The following is a 19,897-nucleotide window of genomic DNA, read 5'->3' on the forward strand; positions in this document are numbered from 1 at the left end:
GGAATTGGGACATTATATTGCAGTTATACAAGTCATTGGTGAGCCTACACTTGGACACCTGTGTACAGTTTTGGTTGCCCTGTTATAGGAAAGACATTGTCAAGCTGGAGAGGGTGCAGAAGAGATTTTCCAAGGTGTCACCTGGACTAGGGGGCCTGAGATATAGGGAGAGATTGACTAGGCTGGATCATTATTCCCTGGAATGCAAGAAAATGAGGGACACCCTCATAGAAGTATATACAATCATGAGGGGTATGGAGAAGGTGGGAGGTCATAGTCCTTTCCCTAGCATTGGGGAGTCCAAAACTAGAGAACACAGATACAAAAGTAAGAGCGGAGAGACTTAAAAAGACAGTCGAGAGCTAATGAATTTACACAGAGTACCTGGAATGAGCTGTAAGGTGGTGGTTGAGATAGGTACAATATAAGAGGTATTTGGAAGCATATGTGGAGGGGAGGGGCCAAGTTCAAGCAACAGGGACTAGCAGGGAGGTTGCTGTGGTCAGTATGGACCAGTTGGGCTGAAGGGCCTGTTTCCATGCTGTATAGCTCTATGACATGATGACTCTATGATACGATGACACGATGACTCTCCAAGTACCCTTGAAACCTACTCATCATTACTGTCTTCCCTACAGCATAACAAGCAAAAAACAAACAAATTTCTACTACTCCTGGTGTTGCTTGAGTGATAAATATTGGCTGGATCATTAAGAAAAATTAACTGCACTTTTTGAATTATTGTCATTTATTTTTATAAACATTAGTCTCCTTGGGCAAGAGAAATGTAAAGATGACACCATTAACAGCACCACATCTCCTTACGGTCTGCTGTCCAAGAATATATACTTAGTTGGCAAGGATGAATGTACAACTGTTTTAGGATACTGATATTCCACTCTATAAGCAACCATAAAACTCAGATCAACAAAGACATACACAAACATTCTAACATCCACCTAATAATCTAAATCTGTAGGTTTTTTTTCCAGTTCATTCTACAACTACCAAAGGTTAAAATTCAGTGGTTTTCAAAATTGCTGAAGTCTAGTTTTGTGTTGTTTCATTTATATCTGTCTGACACAAGACCATAAGACACAGGAGCAGAATTAGGCCATTTGGTCCATCGAGTCTGCTCTGCCATTTCATCATGGCTTATTTATTATCTCTCTCAGGCCCATTCTCCTGCCTTCTCCCCATATCCTTTGAAGCTTATACTAATCAAGAACCTATCAACCTCCACTTTAAACATACCAAAAGACTTAGCTGCCACAGCCGTCTGTGGCAATGATCACATCACCGTCTCTTCATCTCTATTCTAAAGGGATGTCCTTTTATTCAGAGGCTGTGCACTCTGCTCCTAAACTTCCCCACTCTTGAAAATATCGCACTTAGATATAGTCTTTCAATATTCAATAGGTTTCAATGAGACCCCTCCCCCTCACTATTCTTCTAAACTCCAGACGGTACAGACCCAGAGCCATCAAATACTCTGTACTCTCTCCAATGCCAGCACATCCTTTCTTAGATAAAGAGCCCAAAACTGCTCACAATACTCCAAATGCATTCTGACCAATGCCTTATGAAGCCTCAGCATTACATGTGGGTACCTTTATATGACAAGCAGTGGGAGAAGTGGAATGATCTAAATGAGAACGTTATGTATTGTAAAATTATTCACTATGTATAATAGCATCACCTACTCTGCCCTTTCATTCAAATTTCAACATCCTCTCATCATAAACACACACAAATCTATATTGCTTATGTTAGCAGTAATTAGACGCAATGTATTAGCTAATTTTGATGGACTTGGTCTGTGCTCAACCAAGAGATCCCTCTTAAGAATCCAGTAGCACAATCAGTAATTGATATGTGTGACAAGGAACTAATAGTCTGAGAATAGACCCGTGTGATAGAACATTTTTGAAAAAAGTGGTTTGGGCCTCCCTACCACACCCACCTTCTACCTTTTCTTTTCTTGGTTGAATCAGATCAAAGTTTGCTCAGTTTAACTATTCCTTTACATTGGTTTTGATCCAGGACCAGTTCCTGGAGGAAATCCCTCGATGGAATTAGTGAACCTTTGACTTTTAAAGTAGCACAGATTTCTGAATTCAGGAAATTGGCACTCTTCCTTAGTTGATTTTACTACACCAATAACTCCCTAATACTACAATAGAGTGGAGCAACCCTGGATATAATTTACATGTTTAAGAACAAATTAGAAACTCAAACAGAATCTGGAGGAAATGTTGTGTGAGTGGGAGTTAAAGCTTGAATCTTTATGCTTTCTACGTATCAAAGACATGGGATGCACACCTTCCAGACAAAAATAATCAATTGTGTTTGTCCCTGGTTTATCTAATGTAATTACATGTTTCACTCAATCCCTGGAATCCTCGCAGACACCCAATCACTTTTCAGGTTCAGAATGGTGTCACAGCCTTATGTGAAATACAGGAACATCCTAGTATTGTACAAATAACAGATCTGATCCCTGCCTCATTAAAAATTGAAACTCCTTGTATATATAAAAACAAAGAAGAAAAGGAGTGAGATATTTGCCAGATGGAGGAGCTGTACAGAAGGTAGCACCAGTGATTAATTTTGTCTCTACAGTAAATGAGATGATAGGTTTGGCAGGGCAACGCAGTCCATTTCTAGTGACTGCAAGTTGGGAAGTTGACTACCCTGCCTCACTTTTGCTATGGTGGAGAATGTTCCCACTAAAAGGAAGTCAGATTTTTTTTCTTTTGCCCATTTAATGAAGTACTGTATGTCTTGCCTTTGTCCTAATTGCAAATAGTTTAAGCAGCCCAAATCATAAACATAAGATATTCTGTAGATGCAACACACACGAGATGCTGGAGAAACTCAGCAAGTTAGGAAACATCTATAGACAGGATTAAATAATTGATGTTTCGAGCAAAGATCCCTCAAAGAACTGGAAAGGAAGGGGGCAGAAGACAGAATAAGAAGTTGGGAGGAGGTGAGGAAGTACAAGGTGGCAGGTGATAGGTGTTATGTATTTAATATTTCAGTAATATTATAAATATATAATTTGATTAAGCATTCTTGTTCGTTTAAGTAATATATTGCGGATTACATGTAAAAGTACATAAATAGCCCACGTTATCACTCCACCATGTGATACGTGTGCACCTCATTTAAAGTAAAACCAAAGTTAGACTCGCATTCCCAGCTCCGTTGTTTTTATGTTTCGAACATAGAAATCTACAGCTCATTACAGGCCCTTCGGCCCACGATGTTATGCTGACCATGTAACCTACTCTAGAAACTGCCTGGAATTACCCTACTGCATAGCCCTCTAATTTTCTAAGTTCCATGTACCTAAGAGTCTCTAAAAGACCCTATTGTATCCGCCTCTACCACTGTCGCCAGCAGTGCATTCCAAGCACCCACCACTCTGTGTAAAAACTTACCTCTGACATCCCCTTGTACCTACTTCCAAACACTTTAAAACTATGCCCCCTCGTGTTAGCCATTTCAACCCTGGGAAAAAGGCCTCTGGCTATCCACACGATCAATGCCTCTCATCATCTTAAACACCTCTATCAGGTCACCTCTCGTCCTCCGTCACCCCAAGGAGAAAAGGCCAAGTTACAAAACATAATAGTGACGAGGATGTTTTAAACGAATCTGAGATGCCAACCTACCTGTTAAAGTGCAGCAAGACGCTCAAGTTTAAATAGAAAATTGCTGCACATTTTTATTTTCTTCACAAGGGGAGAAAGTCACTCGAGTTAAAAAGAAAAGGGCAGAAGACAGACAAATTCATGGGTTCATGAACAGTGAGTACTGGGTGACAATAATTATAAAAAGAGCAGAAATGGTTGACAATATCGTGAAGATTGACATGTTTGATTACACATCAGATATCTGGATGTTATATACTGAGCAAATCGAGTGATATTTTGAAGCAAATGAAATAGCCAATGAGAAGTGAGTGCCAGTTTTGCTGAGTGCAGTGGGTTTAAAGGCATGCAGTTTGGTTAGAAAATTAACTGCTCCAACCAAACAAACCAAAAAGAGCTTTGCTGATATCGTGAAACTAATGCAGGAACACTCAGTACTATTGTTGATTGCAGAACACTTTATGTTTCATAAGCGGAATCAAAAGGGAGTCTATTTTGGCATATGTGGCTAAATTGAAGAGCTTGTCTGAGCATTGTCAGTTCAGTAATGGGCTTAATGATACACCAAAAGATAGTTTAGTTAGTGGAATCTTAGAAGAAAGTTTTCAAAAACGGCTCCTAATCTGAAGCACAACTTACATTTAAGAGTAGTTGAAATAGCTGTATCAATGGACATAGCAGAATCGCAATTGAGTTGCAGTAAGGAATGGAAGTGATTGTGAACAAAATTGCAATATCTAAACAGAAACCTGCATGGCCAAAGTGTGTTACCACTGTGGCAGGGGCTCACATACACCAGACCAAAGCAGATTTAAAGGTGAAGCTTACAGAAAATGCAACAAGTAGGACACATACAGTGTTGTGTAAAAGTCTTGGGAACATATATGTATCGCTAGGGTGCCTAACACTTTTGCACAGTACTGTAGTAATTTTATGTATTGCACTGTACTGCTACTGCAAAAAAAGAACAAAAAATCATGATATATGTGAGTAATGATAAATCTGATTCTGATATAGGTTTCTGTTGTGGACTGAGTGGGAAAGGGGTAGGGAGAAGGGAATCATTTTTGAGAAAAAGGGGAAAGGAGAAGGGAGACAACAGGAAGCACTGGAGAAACATTCTGTAGTGATCAGTAAATCAATTGTTTGGAATCAAATTACATTGGTGTCTCAGGGCTGGGTGTGTCTGCACCTGTGCCACACCCCCACTTCTGCTCTACCACCTGTCCCACACCTCTCCCACGGCCTGCTCCGCTCCATGTTGACAAATACAGTACTGTGGAAAAAGCACACCGAACAGGCAAAAAAAAAGAGACATGGACTGCACAGAGAGGAGAAAAAGATAAAAAGTGAAGTTGCAGTTTCAAAAAGAGCACTAATCTGCATGCTGTCAATGAAAAATCTGATAATGATCAGAGTAACACAGGACTGGGTATCCTTGAGATTTATGAAAACTAACTATAGATAAGAAACGCTCACAAAATGCTGGAGGAACTCAGCAGGTCAGGTAGCATCTATGGAAAAGAGCAAACAGACAACAGTCTGGGCCAAGACCTTTCATCAGGACTCTTGGCCTGAAACATCAACATCACAGATGCTGCCTGGCCTGCTGAGTTCCTTCAGCATTTTGTGTGTATTACTTTGATTTCCAGCATCTCCAAATTTTTTGTTGTTTATAAACAATCAATATGGCTTATAGCGAAAGTGAATGGCAAAATAACTACAATGGAATTGGACTCTGGCTCAGCTGTTTCAGTCATTCCAAAAAATGAGTTTGAACAGCATTTCAAAAATACTGAACTGAAGCCTGTTGATGTCCCAACAAGAAATTATACTGGAGAAAAGATAACACCCGGTGAGAATGTTAATACTGAAATACAACTGCCAATGTGGTAAAAACAGGAAGGCCAGCATTGTGGAGTCGTGATTGGCTGAGACAACCACAATTCGATTGGAGATCCATCCACAATTTGCATGCCACATTCCCTGCAGGAGAATCAACTGAAAGTGAATTAAGAAAGGTTTTTGATGATGCCAAACTGTCTCCATGTTGTACACCATGAACTGGTACCCAACAGAGGGCAAACAGGTGTTGGAGCCAACTCTGCGCCTCTGGTTGGAAAACATTGGACCAAGGAAGGATCATACTGCTCAGAGGAATTGTGAAAGTGGTGAAAGCAACAAAAGCAGTTTTTGTAGGCAACATATCTGAGAAAGCTTCTGATGGTAATCAGGCAAGTTACTTGCGAAACGTGGCTTGGTTTTAAGCTGCAAGAAAGTTCAAGGAGCTTCAGGAAAGATGCAACCGTTCAGCTTTTGGGAGTATAAAGAACCAGAATCTAAGGTTATTGCATGAGCTTCAAGTGGGAAAAGTAGATGCAAAGAACAAAGTCCTGGTGGAAGAATGGAAGACCAAAAAGAAAATAGTCAATGGAGATATGAAAACAGGATTCATCAGATGTTGTGGATGAGAAAACCAAGAAGAGAAATCAAATTGTAAAGGGAGCAACAGAAGGATTAATAAGAGAATACTCCAGTGGACTAATTGCACCTTCCCCCCAAATATCAAGATGCACATCCTAGAAAGAAGAAAAAGGAAAAGAGGAGGATGACAAAAGCACAATGGAAATGGAAGAGAATAAACAAAACCTATTTTCTTGAGAAATTAGAAAATTCAGAGAATCAAGAAACTAGAAAAAGGCAAGAAAAAGAAAGACAATTAGTTGAAAAGGAGAGAAGCGAAGATTGAAGTAGATCCTGAAATAAAAGCTGAGAAAAGGAGAAGAAAGGTGTCCAGAGCTGTCAGAACCACTTCTTGCAGTCCCAGAGCCACCTCCTACAAACACAATGGAGGAGGCCCCAGAACCTGAGATTGTTTCACAGCCACAAGTCCCACTTGCAAAGACTTCACATCACAAGAGTAAGAAAGCCTCTACAGCGATTAAATCTTTAGGACTGAATGGGTATATTTAAAATTTACTATGCTGTGGATGCCTATATAGTGGTTTTATTATACAGTATACCGTATAGATGATAGATGGAGCTCGTCAGCCTGGGAAGGCAGTCCATCTAAGAGAGGGAAAACTCTGATTTCAAACCTCTGCTGCTTTGCGGCCATACCCACTCATGGGAAAGGCTTCAGGAGTAAACCCTGAGTACAAATCCAGAGCTGGAGTCCCTAAGGCAGTTGCCTTCAACCTCGTTCTGGCAACTCCTGCGATGACACTGGTGCCAAGCTGTATCGGCTCTTGCCCTTTCCTTGGACAACATCAGTGTCATGGAGAGGGGAGACTTGCTGTATGGGCAACTGCCAGTCTTCCATACAACCTTGCCCAGGCCTGCACCCTGGAGAACTTTCCAGGCGCAGATCCATGGTCCTGTGAGACTAATGGATGCCACCATATACAAGTTGAGATGCATTCTATATTGAGTTGGGAGTTTATATCTAGCAGGATGGAGTGTTGTGCATTTAATATTTCAGTAATATGGTAAATGTATCTTTTGATTAAGCGTCCTTGTTCATTTAAATAGCGCATAGCAGGTTATATGTAAAAGGCATATGTCATCACACCACCATGTGATACGTGCATGCCTCTCTTAAAGTAAAAATAAGTTAAAACTTGCAATTCCCAGCTCCTTTGTTTTCCTTTCAATTAGTTTTTATGTTTTGGAGTTACAAAACATAACAAAAGGTGATAAGCAGCCCAAGTATCTTGAAGAATTGCACCAAGGTAGGTCAGTCTTTCAGCTGGAGAGTTTCACTGCAGCTCTAGTTAAGTTTGAAGTTCCAAAAGAGAATTAAAGGGAAATAAATAGTGCTCTATTTATACAATATCTTCCACACTCTCTAAAGTCATAACAGCCTCTGAAGTATTTTGAAATACTGTATAGTTGCAAATCTAGGAAATTAAACAGCTAAATTACACACAGCTAGTTACCACAAACAGCACAATTTGATGACCTTTTTAGACATGGCAAGTGAATCTTACTAAATGAGCCACAGCAAATACTCTTTTCTTCAACAGAGTAGCACACAACTGTGCTGTGCGATCACTGCAAATTCCATCAAATTTAGAAACAAACCAATGTCAGCATTCTCTGTCAGGCCAACATCTCCAGGTCCGAGGCTTTGGTCCATGGTAAGGGATAGGATATATAAGTTGATGGAGATGCTACACATATTCAAGGAAGCTTTAAGAATATTCTTGAAAATATGTGGCTTCTCCATCAACTTAAGTGAACCAGATTTATAACTATTTGGATAGACAGGGTCTGATTAGGGATAGTCAACATGGCTTTGTAGGTAGTAGGCCATGTCTAACCAATTTATAGTTTTTCAAGGAAATTACCAGGAAAGGTGATGAAGGCATGGCACTGGATATTGTCTGCATGGACTTTAGAAAGGCCTTTGACAAGGTCCCACATGGGAGTTTGCTTTACATTCAAGATAAGGTAGTAAATTGGATTAGATATTGGCTTTGCAGAAGAAGCCAGAGAGTTGTAGCAGATGGTTGCATCTCTGCCTGGAGGCCTGTGGTGTGCCACCGGGAATGGTGCTGGGTCCACTGTTGTTTGTCATATCAATGATCTGGATGATAATAAGTTGAACTGGATCAGCAAATTTGCAGATGATACTAAGATCGGGGGTGTAATGGACATCGAGGACGACTAACAAATCTTGGAGTGGGATCTGGACCAGCTAGAAAATGGCAGATGGAATTTAATGCAGGCAAGTGTGAGCTGTTGCACTTTGGGAGGACCAACCATGGTAGGCCTTACACAGTGAGCAGTTGGGCACTGAGGAGTGTGGTAGAACAGAGGAATTTGGGAATACAGATCTGTAATTCCTTAAAAGTGGCATCATAGGTAGATAGGGTTGTAAATAAAGCTTTTGGCACATTGACCTTTAATGTATAGGAAGTGGGATGTTATGTTAAAATTGTATAAGATGTTGGTGAGGCCTAATTTGGAGTGGTGTGCACAGTTTTAGTCACCTACCTACAGGAAAGATGTAATTAAGATTGAAAGATGTAATTAAGATTGAAAGAGTGCAGAGAAAGTTTACAAGGATGTGGCTGGACTTAAAGAACTGAGTTATAGGGAAAGGCTCACTAGATTAGTACTTTATTCCCTAGAATGTAGAGGACTGAGTGAGGATTTGATAAGGTATACAAAATTATGAAGCATATAGATAGGGTAAACGCAAGCAGGCCTTTTCTACAGGTAGGGTTAAGGATGAAAGGTGAAGTGTTTAAGGGAATATGAGGGGTAACTTCTTCAGAGGGTGGTGTGAGTGTGGAATGAGCTGCCAGCGCAAGTGGTGAATGTGTGTTCCATTTCAACATTTGAATAGGTGCAGGTGCATGGTTGGGAGGGCTATGGTCCTGCTGCAGGTCGATGGGACTCGGCAGATTAATGGTTCAGCACCGGCTAGATGGGCCAAATGGAGTATTCTATGACTCTATGACCAGACAAAGTGGAGTAGGAGCTCTTTTCATTACCGCACTTTGATGACGTTACACTCACTGCACTGACACAATCTTGGCCATTCAAGGGAAAATTGTGTTTGCAACTCATGTCCAGTCATTGGAAGCACTCCGAAATCTGGCACAAATGGAGTGGAAGTAAGTCACTTTTACTTCAAGACAATGCCTAATCTTTTTCCGGGGTGTGGCAAGTTGATTCTTATGTACAACAGTCTCAACTTCTGGAATACTGGAGTGCACTTTTCTCACAACTGTAACAAATATTTTCCTGCCATTACCTGCTTCCAGTTAAGATGGCGCTACAAACGTGCACAACAGCTCACTGGTAGTTCAAACGGTGAGAAAATTGACTACAAACATCATTAAAAACACCTTTTCTTAGGTTAATTGCGTTAAATTATCGCCACAAAGACAGAAGGGGCCAGTGACGGCAAGGCGCGTTCGGGGGGTGACTCGAGATGGTGTGTTGCAGAATTGATGCAGATGGACTGAGCCTTTTGGAGAGGAGCGGTCGGGGCAGTGGAGTTCTGGCCCCGGACAACTGGCCCAGGTGTGAAATTGGATTACTCTGGGCACCGAGCTGATCTGAAGCACTTGAGAGTTGTATCGGGCTGAGCGGAGACATCTGGGCCCGGAGCAAGTCACTGGGCGGCGGATCATAGGCCTGGAGCCCTTTGCAGCAGCCGGGTCCTAGTGTGAAGCATGATTCCCTGTTTAGACTATGTAAATGCTGACCCAGATCAGAGGTGAGAGCCAATTTCGTTCGCTCTCCTCAATGGTCACTCCTCTCTCCATGGCACTGAGGCAATGAAGACTACCCTGGCTGCTGTGTTCCACGCCCATTAATATGATGAACTGATACCAAGGCTTTGGGCCTACTCTGGGCTGAGGATCTGAAGGCTCATTTTGATTTGAAATGTTTTTATTCGCTTCAATTGTTTGCATGATTTGTGTTTTTTATTTGCCTTTTCCCCCTTTCTCTTGTGCATTGGGTGTTGGTCTTTTAGTTTTTTCTTTAATTGGATTATTTCGGTTTTCATGCTTTGTGGCTACCCGTGAGCAAACAAATCTCAAGGTTGTATAATTTATACATCCTTTGATAATAAATATACCTTGAATGCTTAATAACAGAAGGATCCCCAAGGTGCACCTGTCCAGCTGTTCAATGTTGTACTCTCTCAGGTACTTTTAGATCAGGTGATAACAATACAAACTCAGAAACAAAGTAAGCTTTAAATGATTCACACAAAAATTAGAATATGTACAACAACTAGATGGTTAATACAAATACCGTGTCTGTTTTGATGCTGGTTGTCCATTGTAGATACTGAATGTACCAGCAGTAGGTGCATTGGCTCTTTATCTTTGTTGTGTGTTAAAAACACAGAAGCTGCCACTTCATGGAATACCTAAAGTGTGACTGCAACAGCCTCAGGAGTGAGATTTGGCCAACAACAGATGCACAGCTGTGGGGTTGATACATGCCAGTAATACATCATCTGGATCCACCCTGACGTAAAATTTGACAAGCTTTCTATGAGTCACTGATTCATCAAATTAGATAAGTTGTACTGATCAGATCACCAAAAGAAAGAACGTCAGCTTTCCCTCAACTTCTCATCACTCCTTCCAAACTCAGATTGAATCGAGGTAACTTGGGAGGAGAAGGAGGAGGAGGGCAGGTGACTGGGGATGAACAAAAGGCACAAACCAACAGTTGATTCTCAATTTGTTTTGGCATATCCAGAATGTAAAGAATTATTTTAATTTAAAAAGCCAAAATATATACCTAAATCAACTCAAAGATTACTTACACATCAATCAAACTACCCATAATTAATTATGAGTGTAACCCTAAATACTCAGTTTCCAATAGAACTACCTAACTTGCTTGATATCATATCACCATATTATTCCTGATATAATTACACTGTATTAATATTGCAGGCCCACTGAGAACATCGTTTATAATTAAAACTGGAAGTAAAAAACATTTTAAGTGGAAGCTATCATAGTTATTATTTTATCAATAGCTGTCATTTAGTTATTATGTTAAGTTATTATAGAACTGGAAACTAACAACTTTGGTGCTGCCTTAAAGACTAAGCTCACAAGCTTGTTAACATATCATCAGTTGTGGATCAAGAACTAAGGATCAGCACATCTACAGGAACAAGTGCCTCAACAACAAATCATTTATTAATTACTCCTTATTTTTCTTAAAAGTTTATATCCATTGAATTTGTTTCTAACCGTTGACATTTGATTAACTGGCACAGCCCAAGAGATTTCACAATCAAAAAATTTCAAGACTAACCATGGAAGCACAATTTACAAAAGAAACATGAAAAGGAAGGACAAGGAGAGATAGAAAGGGGGGGGGGAGAGAGAGAGAGAGAGAGAGAGAGAGAGAGAGAGAGAGAGAGTGAGAGAGACAGTGAGAGAGAATACAGCTGGAACGCCAGGGTTGGGGGGGGGGGTGGAAATGAGACTCAAAAGGCAATGAGAAGAGATTAAAAATTAAGAAGGTAGAAGGGTTAAAGTGGGAGAAAACGCTAATTCCTTATCCAATAAAAAATTACATGAATTAACATTTTCTTGTGCAACACCAAATGATTCTGCTGCGTGTCATCTTGACACCACGTCATGCACAGAGGTTCTTCCCTATAATGCATCTGATGCATTATTGTAGCAGGACATTAAAGTTCCTCAGTGTTTACTTAGACTCCACGCCTGACAGGAAATAGTGACAGTCGGTAATAGCTTATCTTCAGCCTTTAACTCGATGTGTCCATCCGCTCCTCTTTAAAGTTCTCACAGAATTTAATGACCTCTCTGTGGATTAGAGAAATAAAAAGAGTAATCACTTTAAAAGAGATTAGTATCTTAATTATTTTGTTTTTAATCAAAGTTGAATGACATCATTTGAAATTGGAAAGAGCACAATAAAAGTAGAAATCTGCAGATGCCAGAAATTGGAAATAAAAAGAGAAAGTGCTGGGAAGACTCAGCCGCTTAGGCAGCATCTATGGAAAGAGAAACAGTTAACGCTTCTGGTCTGGAACAGTTCAATTAGACCTGCTGAGTATTTCAGCACTTTCTGTTTTATCATAAGAACTGATAGATAGATACTTTATTGATCCCATCAAGAATGCTTCATCAAGAGGAGGTCTGTCTTCTACACCCAGGGTAATGCCCACTGCCAATTTTTGTAAGCTGAAAAGATCAAACACTCAAGTTAACAGAACACAGAGGAAATACAATTATGTTCCTATCACTTCAATCCAGCTGCTAAACTGCTCCCTACCATATTTAGCGGCACTCCTATCCTCTCATTGCTCAACTAGTCCAAGAATATCTTATTTTGTGTTCTTGTGGGGGAGAGGCTGAACAAATACCCATCATGGAACTTTCAGAGTCCCCATTTTAGGCTTGATGATTGCAGATGATACTATTTTGAAATAAAGCTGTCCATGCGAAATGCATAAGCTTTGGAAATGCGGAAAAGATCCTGGCTGTGTTTAGTGACCAGATTGCCAGGGACCGAGAAGCTGCCAGTAGCTTTAATATTTTAAATGGTGTCTAGTCTGAATGTGATAAAGACATTATAAAGATTAGCAAACAAGAAGAATTCTGCAGATGCTGGAAATTCAAGCAACACACATCAAAGTTGCTGGTGAACGCAGCAGGCCAGGCAGCATCTCTAGGAAGAAGCACAGTCGTCGTTTCAGGCTGAGACCCTTTGTCAGGACTAACAGTTAGTGTCGCCACACTTCCGACGTCAAACAAGCCGCAACTCACTGATGGTAACCGTACGTCTTTGGAATGTGGGAAGAAACTGGAGCACTCGGAGGAAACCCATAGGGTCACGGGAGAATGTACAAACTCCTACAGACAGTGGAAGGAACTGAACCCTGATCGATGATCGCTGGCACTACAAAGCGCCATGTCAACCACTAAGCTACCGTGCCACCCAATAACAGTGACAATGACTGCCAATTTGCAGACAGTTTTATGTGCTTAACCTTTCTCTGGTGTTTCGCTATGGCTCAACTTATGTGAGTTTGGATCCTTGGAGCAACTAGTGCAAGATCTGCCCTATGATTCTACGGTGTCACTTTCTGGTGTAACGTTAAAAGTCGAACCGCTGCACTCTGAAACAATGAGAACATCAGATTGAAACCTTGTCTGCATTTCAGCCTTCCTACATCACCTCAGGCTCAAAGTTCTCTGAATGGGACACACAGTCCTGCCTTTGAGAGTATTACTTACTCTGCCATGTCTTTGGTCTCTGATCTAGCTGTGTCACTCTCGATCACTCCCTTCAGCAATTCAATTCCATTCTCTTTTATCAACAACGTACAGTATTTCTCAGCTGAAGATTTAAGTTATTCAGTGTTAGGTTCACAGACTGCTTTCAGCTCATATACAACATCTCATTTTCTGGTTCAACATTTTATTTCTAACAGCAAGCTTTTAAAAATAAAAGTCATTATTCCCGAACACCTAACGTTTCAAATTTAACACCTTGGATAGGGGAACGGATGGCCAGGGGAGCGGGAAGGGTGAGGGAAGTTAGAAGTGGCACTGACAGTTGAATTTGTTTCCTCCCCTCCTTTCTGATTTTCTTGCAGGGCACATTAGTCTGATAGTACCATAGACCAATTTTCCCAGCACAGAGTGATACTGGGCAGTTAGCCAAATAATGGTAATTTCCAATTCCAGCACCATGAGTGAAGTTGCCAAGGAACTCAAATTATTCAATAACACCAGCATAGGTGCGACGGGTCAAAATCGACATCCTGCTGTGCTGTATCATTTCACAAATATGTTCCACTTTAGGAACACTGTCCAGTCTGGCATGGTGTATGTATTATGTGCTTTAATCTTAATATTTATATCATTTTAAAATGTTATCTGACAAAGAGTTACTTCAAAGGAAATGTTCAGTAAAATCGGTTTTAAGAAACATTTTGATGGACGCGCGAGAGTTGGGAGTTTTTTGATAGAATTTCAGAGCTTAACGATTAGACAACTGCCAGTGGTAGAATGGACAACATCAGTAATGTATAAGCAGCTGGAATTCGAGCAATGAAGAAATCTCAGAGGGTTGTATTGGTTAAGGAGGTTACAGATTTTGTAATGGTTATGGCTATGGGAAGATTTTAAAACTAGGATAAAGAATTAATAAGCTCTGAAATGCAGGGGCACAGTATTGCAGTGATGATCTTTCTAGACTGGTACGTCAGAACAGTGGAATAACAAATCCCACTATGGATATGAGTTTAATTATCAGTCCTTTGCAATGAATGTTAGAGACACATTATTAAACAGTACTTACGATAGACTGATGTAAGGTTAAAGAGTGCCCAGGTTGCCCAGTGCTGGCTGACTGGAGCCACTTGCTGAGGAAGAAGGCGCAAGATTGGCTCAAATGATCTGCAGGAAGGAAGAAACGAGTAGCAGTTCAAAGGCCCTATGCTTAGAAAACCACTGCTGGCCTAAACACTCTACCACTGGCCAACTATTTCATCACTAGCTCTGCAGCTAGCAGCACACGGGAAAGCTAAAAGTCATAGGTTGAGTCTATGGTAAAGAAGGCAAATATAATGTTGCCATTTATTTCAAGGGGAATAGAGTATAAAAGGAGATAATGCTGAGGCTTTATAAGACACTAGTCAGGCTGCACTTAAGAGTACCATCAACAGTTTTGGGCTCCATATCTCAGAAAGGATGTGTTGTCATTGGAGAGTCCAGAGGAGGTTCATGAGGATGATTCTGGGAATGAAAGGGCTAACGTTTGAGGAGTGTTTGGCAGCTTTGGGCCTGTACTCACTAGAATTTAGAAGAATGTTTGGGAGGAGGGGAGGGACCTCATTGAAACCTACTGAATGTTGAAAGGACTAGATAGGGTAGATGTGGAGAGGATGGTTCCTATGGTGGGGGTGTCCAGAACTAGAGGGCACAGCCTCAAAATTGAGGGGTGACCCTTTAGAACAGAGGCAAGGAGGAATTTTTTTTAGCCACAGAGTAGTAAATCTGTGGAATGCTCTGCCACAGACTGCAGTGGAGGCCAAGTCCGTGGGTATATTTAAAGCAGAAGTTGATAGCTTCCTGATCGGTCAGGGCATCAAAGAAAATGGCGAGGAGGCAGGGGTATGGGGTTGAGTGGGATCTGGCATCAGCCCTGATGGAATGGCAGAGCAGACTCGATGGGCTGAATGGCCTAATTCTGCTACTATGTCGTATGGTCACTTATTAAAACTCTGGCCCTGTTGATATTGAGCACAATGTCTGTCACTGGAATATAGCAGCCCACAAGCCAAAATGCATACTTAGCCAAATCAAAGCACCCAAAAATGTGACCTAAAACACATTCCAGTGGCCAAAACATCTCTTGCCGTTAACACGAAGTACCAACAGTACATAGCTCGAGTACACACCATTCACTGGCCAAAGTACATACCCCCCACCCCCACTGGCCAAGGCAATCCATCACTACCCAAAAGTATCCTATCGGCCAGCATAGCAGTATTGTCTTAAATTAATCACAAAGTAAAAAAAAAAAATCACACAATCCCACCTTTCCTCACACGCCTTCCCATTCCCATGCTCAGTTCATAATATCATGCCACAGTGAATTTTTCCACTTCTCACCTGTAATTAATGTTTCTTCTTGAATTTTTATCCCAGCTGGAGATTGCTCGCCACATCCGATCCATCACATCAACCCGACGAGGTTCTGCGATGGTCCAGGCCTTATCTCCATCAAATATGATATGTGACAGAACCCCACAGGCATTGTACGACACCTCAATCCCATCTGCATTGCTTTCTAAGAGACGGCTGTAAAAGAACCATAAAATAAAATCCACGTTTTTTGTGTGTGTGGGAGAGGAGAAAAGGAGAGCTTACACAGAAAGGAACTGGTGTTACTATGTCTACCTTCCTTACTAGAAATATGCTGACAAGGACAAGGAGATGCTTTTTATAGCAAGATCTAGGAATAAATAACATGTTAATTTCAGTATTTGATGATTCTTCGCATTTTCTTGCTGGTAACAACGAGGTTAATGGGATTAACTCAACATAACGGAGGATAATGTTTGTTCACTATTTCCCCCCTTTTTTCATAGAAGAAAATAATTACAATGCAGCAGTTCTTTGAAAATCCATTATTCTATGAATAATTTCCCTTGAACATATTTTATTTGAAAATTTCTTCTGAATTTGTGTATTCATCATTTTGGGCTGCACTGATGATAATCTCAAATAATCAAAGAAAATACTTCTACTTTCACCATTAGATATTTAAAAATTAGTTTAAATCTGCATCCTCTGGCTGCCACTCTCCTATAAGTGGAAAGTATTTCTCTCTTTCAATTATTATCAAAGCCCTTCATAATATTGAATGGCTCAATACATTATTTGTGATGTATCACTCTGCTCTAAGGAGAACAATCCCAACATCTCTAGTCTCTCACCCTAACTGTTCATCCCTAGTGCTAGTTAGTTAAATTTCCTCTGCACCTCTCTCCAAGTCTTGATCTCTTTCCTAATTTTTTTGATTTTTTTGTTGGAGTAGTTATGATTGTGTGATAAAGCAAAACACAGAGCAACAATGCAGTACATCTTGCCTTTCTGTTGGTCATGGAAAGTTTATTTCTTAATACTACATGCATGCCTTGGATCCAAATTGAAGATCCATCAAATTCAGTTCTGAAATGCTCAATCTACTTTTAACCGCAAAAGCTTTCTGATTGACACAATTCCACATTTCCATTAGTCTTCGTGCAACTAAAATTCCTGACATCACTCCAACTTTAATTTTAAGTTCTTGCTGTGGGTGCCTCCCAGCAGAGGAGATAGATTCTCTTTCACTCTTCTGTGGACTTTCTCATTTAACCATCTGCTACACTTAAAAACTGGTATGCTCATGCATCCCCCTACACTCAAGTAAATACAAGGCTTGTTTATGCAACTACAATTTGACTGTTTTAACCCTACAATCATTCTAATAAATCTGACCTTTGTACTCCCTCCAAGGCCAATATATCCTTGGAACATTTTAATAAAATTTGCCTGGCATTGGGTTAACAATAGTAAGTCAGCACAGCTGGCTGCAGAAAATAAACTGATCTGATCACATTAGCTTCCTGACAGATGTTGTAGGCTCAAATTACCTAATAAAGTCGCCACTGAGTGTGTGTATGTGGTGTTCTATTGCTGTAGTCAATCCACTTCAAGATTCAATATGTTGTGCATTCACAGATGCTCTTCTGCACAAAACTGGTGTAATGCATGGCGATTTGAGTTGCTGTCACCTTCCTGTCAGCTTGAAACAGTCTGGCCATTCTTCTTTCACCTCTCACATTAACAAGGTGGTTAATTGCACACAGAACTGACCCTCTCTGGATTTTTTTTGTTTTTTTCACTATTCTCTGTAAACTCTAAATTCTGTTGTGCGTGAAAATCCTACGAGATCAGCAGTTTGAGATACTCAAACCACCCCGTCTGGCACCAAAAATCATTCCATGGTCAAAGTCACTTCTAACCCATACTGATGTCTGGTCTGAACAACAACTGAACCTCTTGACCATGTCTGCATGCTTTTATGTATTGAGTTCTGCCACATGATTAGTTAATTAGATATTTGCATTAGTGAGCAAGGTGTACAAGTGTACCTAATAAAGCGGCCACTGCGTAGAGAAAAGAACAAATGCAGAAGCAGCTCAGGTCCACCAATGAAGGAACAAATGGATTGGACCAGTTGCACTTCTGAATTAATTCTAATACAATGAGCTCACAACACAGGTAGGACTGTAGCAAATGAATATGGAAAATGTCAATCTAATTAGTTATGTGAAAGATTGTAGAAGGTGAGAATTGTCTCCTCACCCCTTGACAGGTTTCAAAGTGCTTTAGAAGAAGTGCTCAAAAGCCACGAATAGATTTTAATACAGCAAGTAAGGAGGAAAACTTCCTACTGGCAGGGCAGTCAGTAACCAAGGTTACAGATAGAAGGTAACTGCTAAAAAAAAAAGGGAGAAGAGGATATTTGTTGCCATGAGTTATAATCTGGAATGGACCACTTGAAGTTATGATAGATTCAATATTAACCTTCATGTGGTACATGCCTGTGAATATTTCAGTCAAAATTAGTAGACCATGGGAAATGAGTAGGGAAGGAGGAATAATTGGATAACTCTTTCAAAGAGTCAATGCTGGTTAGCATGAACTGAATGGCCTCTCCTTTGCTGAATGATCCAGTGATAAACTGGCCTTGGAGAGAGTACAAAAATTCAGATTTATCCGAATTATTGTAGGGCTAAAACAGCTCCATTGTAGTTGCACAAACTAGTAGCCGAGCTTCTGGGAAGAGGTGTATGGATAATGCCAGAAGTTACATCAGTGGTGGAGGAGGAGGCTATACCTTTACACAACTGGGTGAAAAATAATGTATTTTAATAATAAAGGAGGTACTTTAGTGAAGATGGCATTAACAGTGATTATGTCAGTGGGGAAGGGGTGTGGAAAGGATTGAGGAAAATGGAACTAACTGAAATAACCTCTAGAATTGTAAATAAATTATTTATTCCATATTCAAAACTGACCTGAAGACACTGATGAACTGTGTGGTCATGAGGTATGGCCGAAGGTGTTTGACCTCAGCAACGTTTCCCAAGAGTCCAAGCATGTTCCGGTGTAATTCTTGTTTTCCTTGGAATTCCTGGGATTAAAGGATGAAGAGAAAAGTAGGATGCATTAAATGGATAATCATCCAGTGGTCTCACCTGCCTTTACTATCGTGGACAGACATGCTAGCGAGGATGAGGCCTCCCAGATTTACCCCTCATCTTGGTTCTCTTCTAGTCTATTACAGGCCCCTGCAGCTATGTTCTTAAGGACCCAGTATTACATTGAAGGCCACTTCTCCGCCAAGAGTAAATTTTGGTCCCACAGCCAGCCTTGGCAGAATTTGGATTCTCAAAGCCAACTATAATTGGACATCCAGACAGGCGGCACCTCTTTGCCCTGCCATTATCCTGCACGAGCCATAAGGTGAGTGCCCCATAGACTTCAAGTAAGTGAAAACTATATGGAATCCCACTCATATTTAATTGGCCAATTGTGCTACTATTCATACAGAGGCACAAGATCACTTCAGGATCATTTTACCTTAAAATGCACACTGAACAAGTAAAGGTACATACCCTCTAGGGAACTTACATTCAAACACTCAAGAAACAACTTCATTCCATTGCAGTTTAGGAACATCTCACAGTTGTCAGGAGTCTCATCTGTAATGTTCCACAGGGCACTCCATGAAAACTCCATCACTTGATCACACTGCACAGAAATGCAAATGGAATATGTTAGAAATATTTCACATTTAACTTCTAGCTCACAAAAGAGCAGAATATTATACAAAGTGGTTTAAGATTGCACAGAAGTAAAAGGAAAATTCTCTAAAGCCTAAGATCTTCAATTAAAATATCAAAAACACATACCAGATCTGGTATTGTCCATGGAGAAAGAAACAGTCGGCATTCCACTGTTCTGGAGTTTTAACTTTGTTTCCCTTTCCACATATGTTACCTGACCTGTCAGACTCAGGAGGTGACCACAAGGCAAAGGCACGTAATAACACACCAGGAGCTATTCTGAATTTTGACTGAGGTCCATGTCGAAATGCAAGTGAGCTTGGGGTTCAGCAAATATGAGGGATGGATAAACAGATCAAGTCTATCC

General features: G+C 40.6%; 1 protein-coding gene and 1 long non-coding RNA gene across 6 annotated transcripts in view; one reads left to right on the forward strand and one right to left on the reverse strand.

Moving 5' to 3' along the window:
• LOC140186293 (uncharacterized) overlaps positions 1–17,924 on the forward strand; it is a 26,554-nt gene extending 8,630 nt beyond the window's left edge. The window contains exon 3 of the long non-coding RNA XR_011882832.1: positions 15,839–17,924. This is a non-coding gene — a long non-coding RNA (uncharacterized lncRNA). The remainder of the gene's footprint in view (positions 1–15,838) is intronic.
• zer1 (zyg-11 related, cell cycle regulator) overlaps positions 10,242–19,897 on the reverse strand; it is a 41,939-nt gene continuing 32,283 nt past the window's right edge. For 4 of the 5 annotated variants that reach the window (XM_072240372.1, XM_072240373.1, XM_072240370.1 and 1 more), the window contains 6 exons: positions 19,376–19,495; positions 18,760–18,875; positions 15,803–15,991; positions 14,487–14,584; positions 13,418–13,520; positions 10,250–11,980 (listed from right to left, as the gene is read on the reverse strand). In XM_072240372.1, coding sequence (XP_072096473.1) covers positions 11,923–11,980; positions 13,418–13,520; positions 14,487–14,584; positions 15,803–15,991; positions 18,760–18,875; positions 19,376–19,495 — 684 coding nt within the window. In that variant the 3' untranslated portion in view covers positions 10,250–11,922. Of the gene's footprint in view, positions 11,981–13,417; positions 13,521–14,486; positions 14,585–15,802; positions 15,992–18,759; positions 18,876–19,375; positions 19,496–19,897 lie in introns of all 5 variants that reach the window. The other variant, XM_072240374.1, reaches the window with a different exon arrangement.

The sequence above is a fragment of the Mobula birostris genome, chromosome 22 (assembly GCF_030028105.1).
Source record: "Mobula birostris isolate sMobBir1 chromosome 22, sMobBir1.hap1, whole genome shotgun sequence".
Classification (NCBI taxonomy): Eukaryota; Metazoa; Chordata; class Chondrichthyes; order Myliobatiformes; family Myliobatidae; genus Mobula; species Mobula birostris.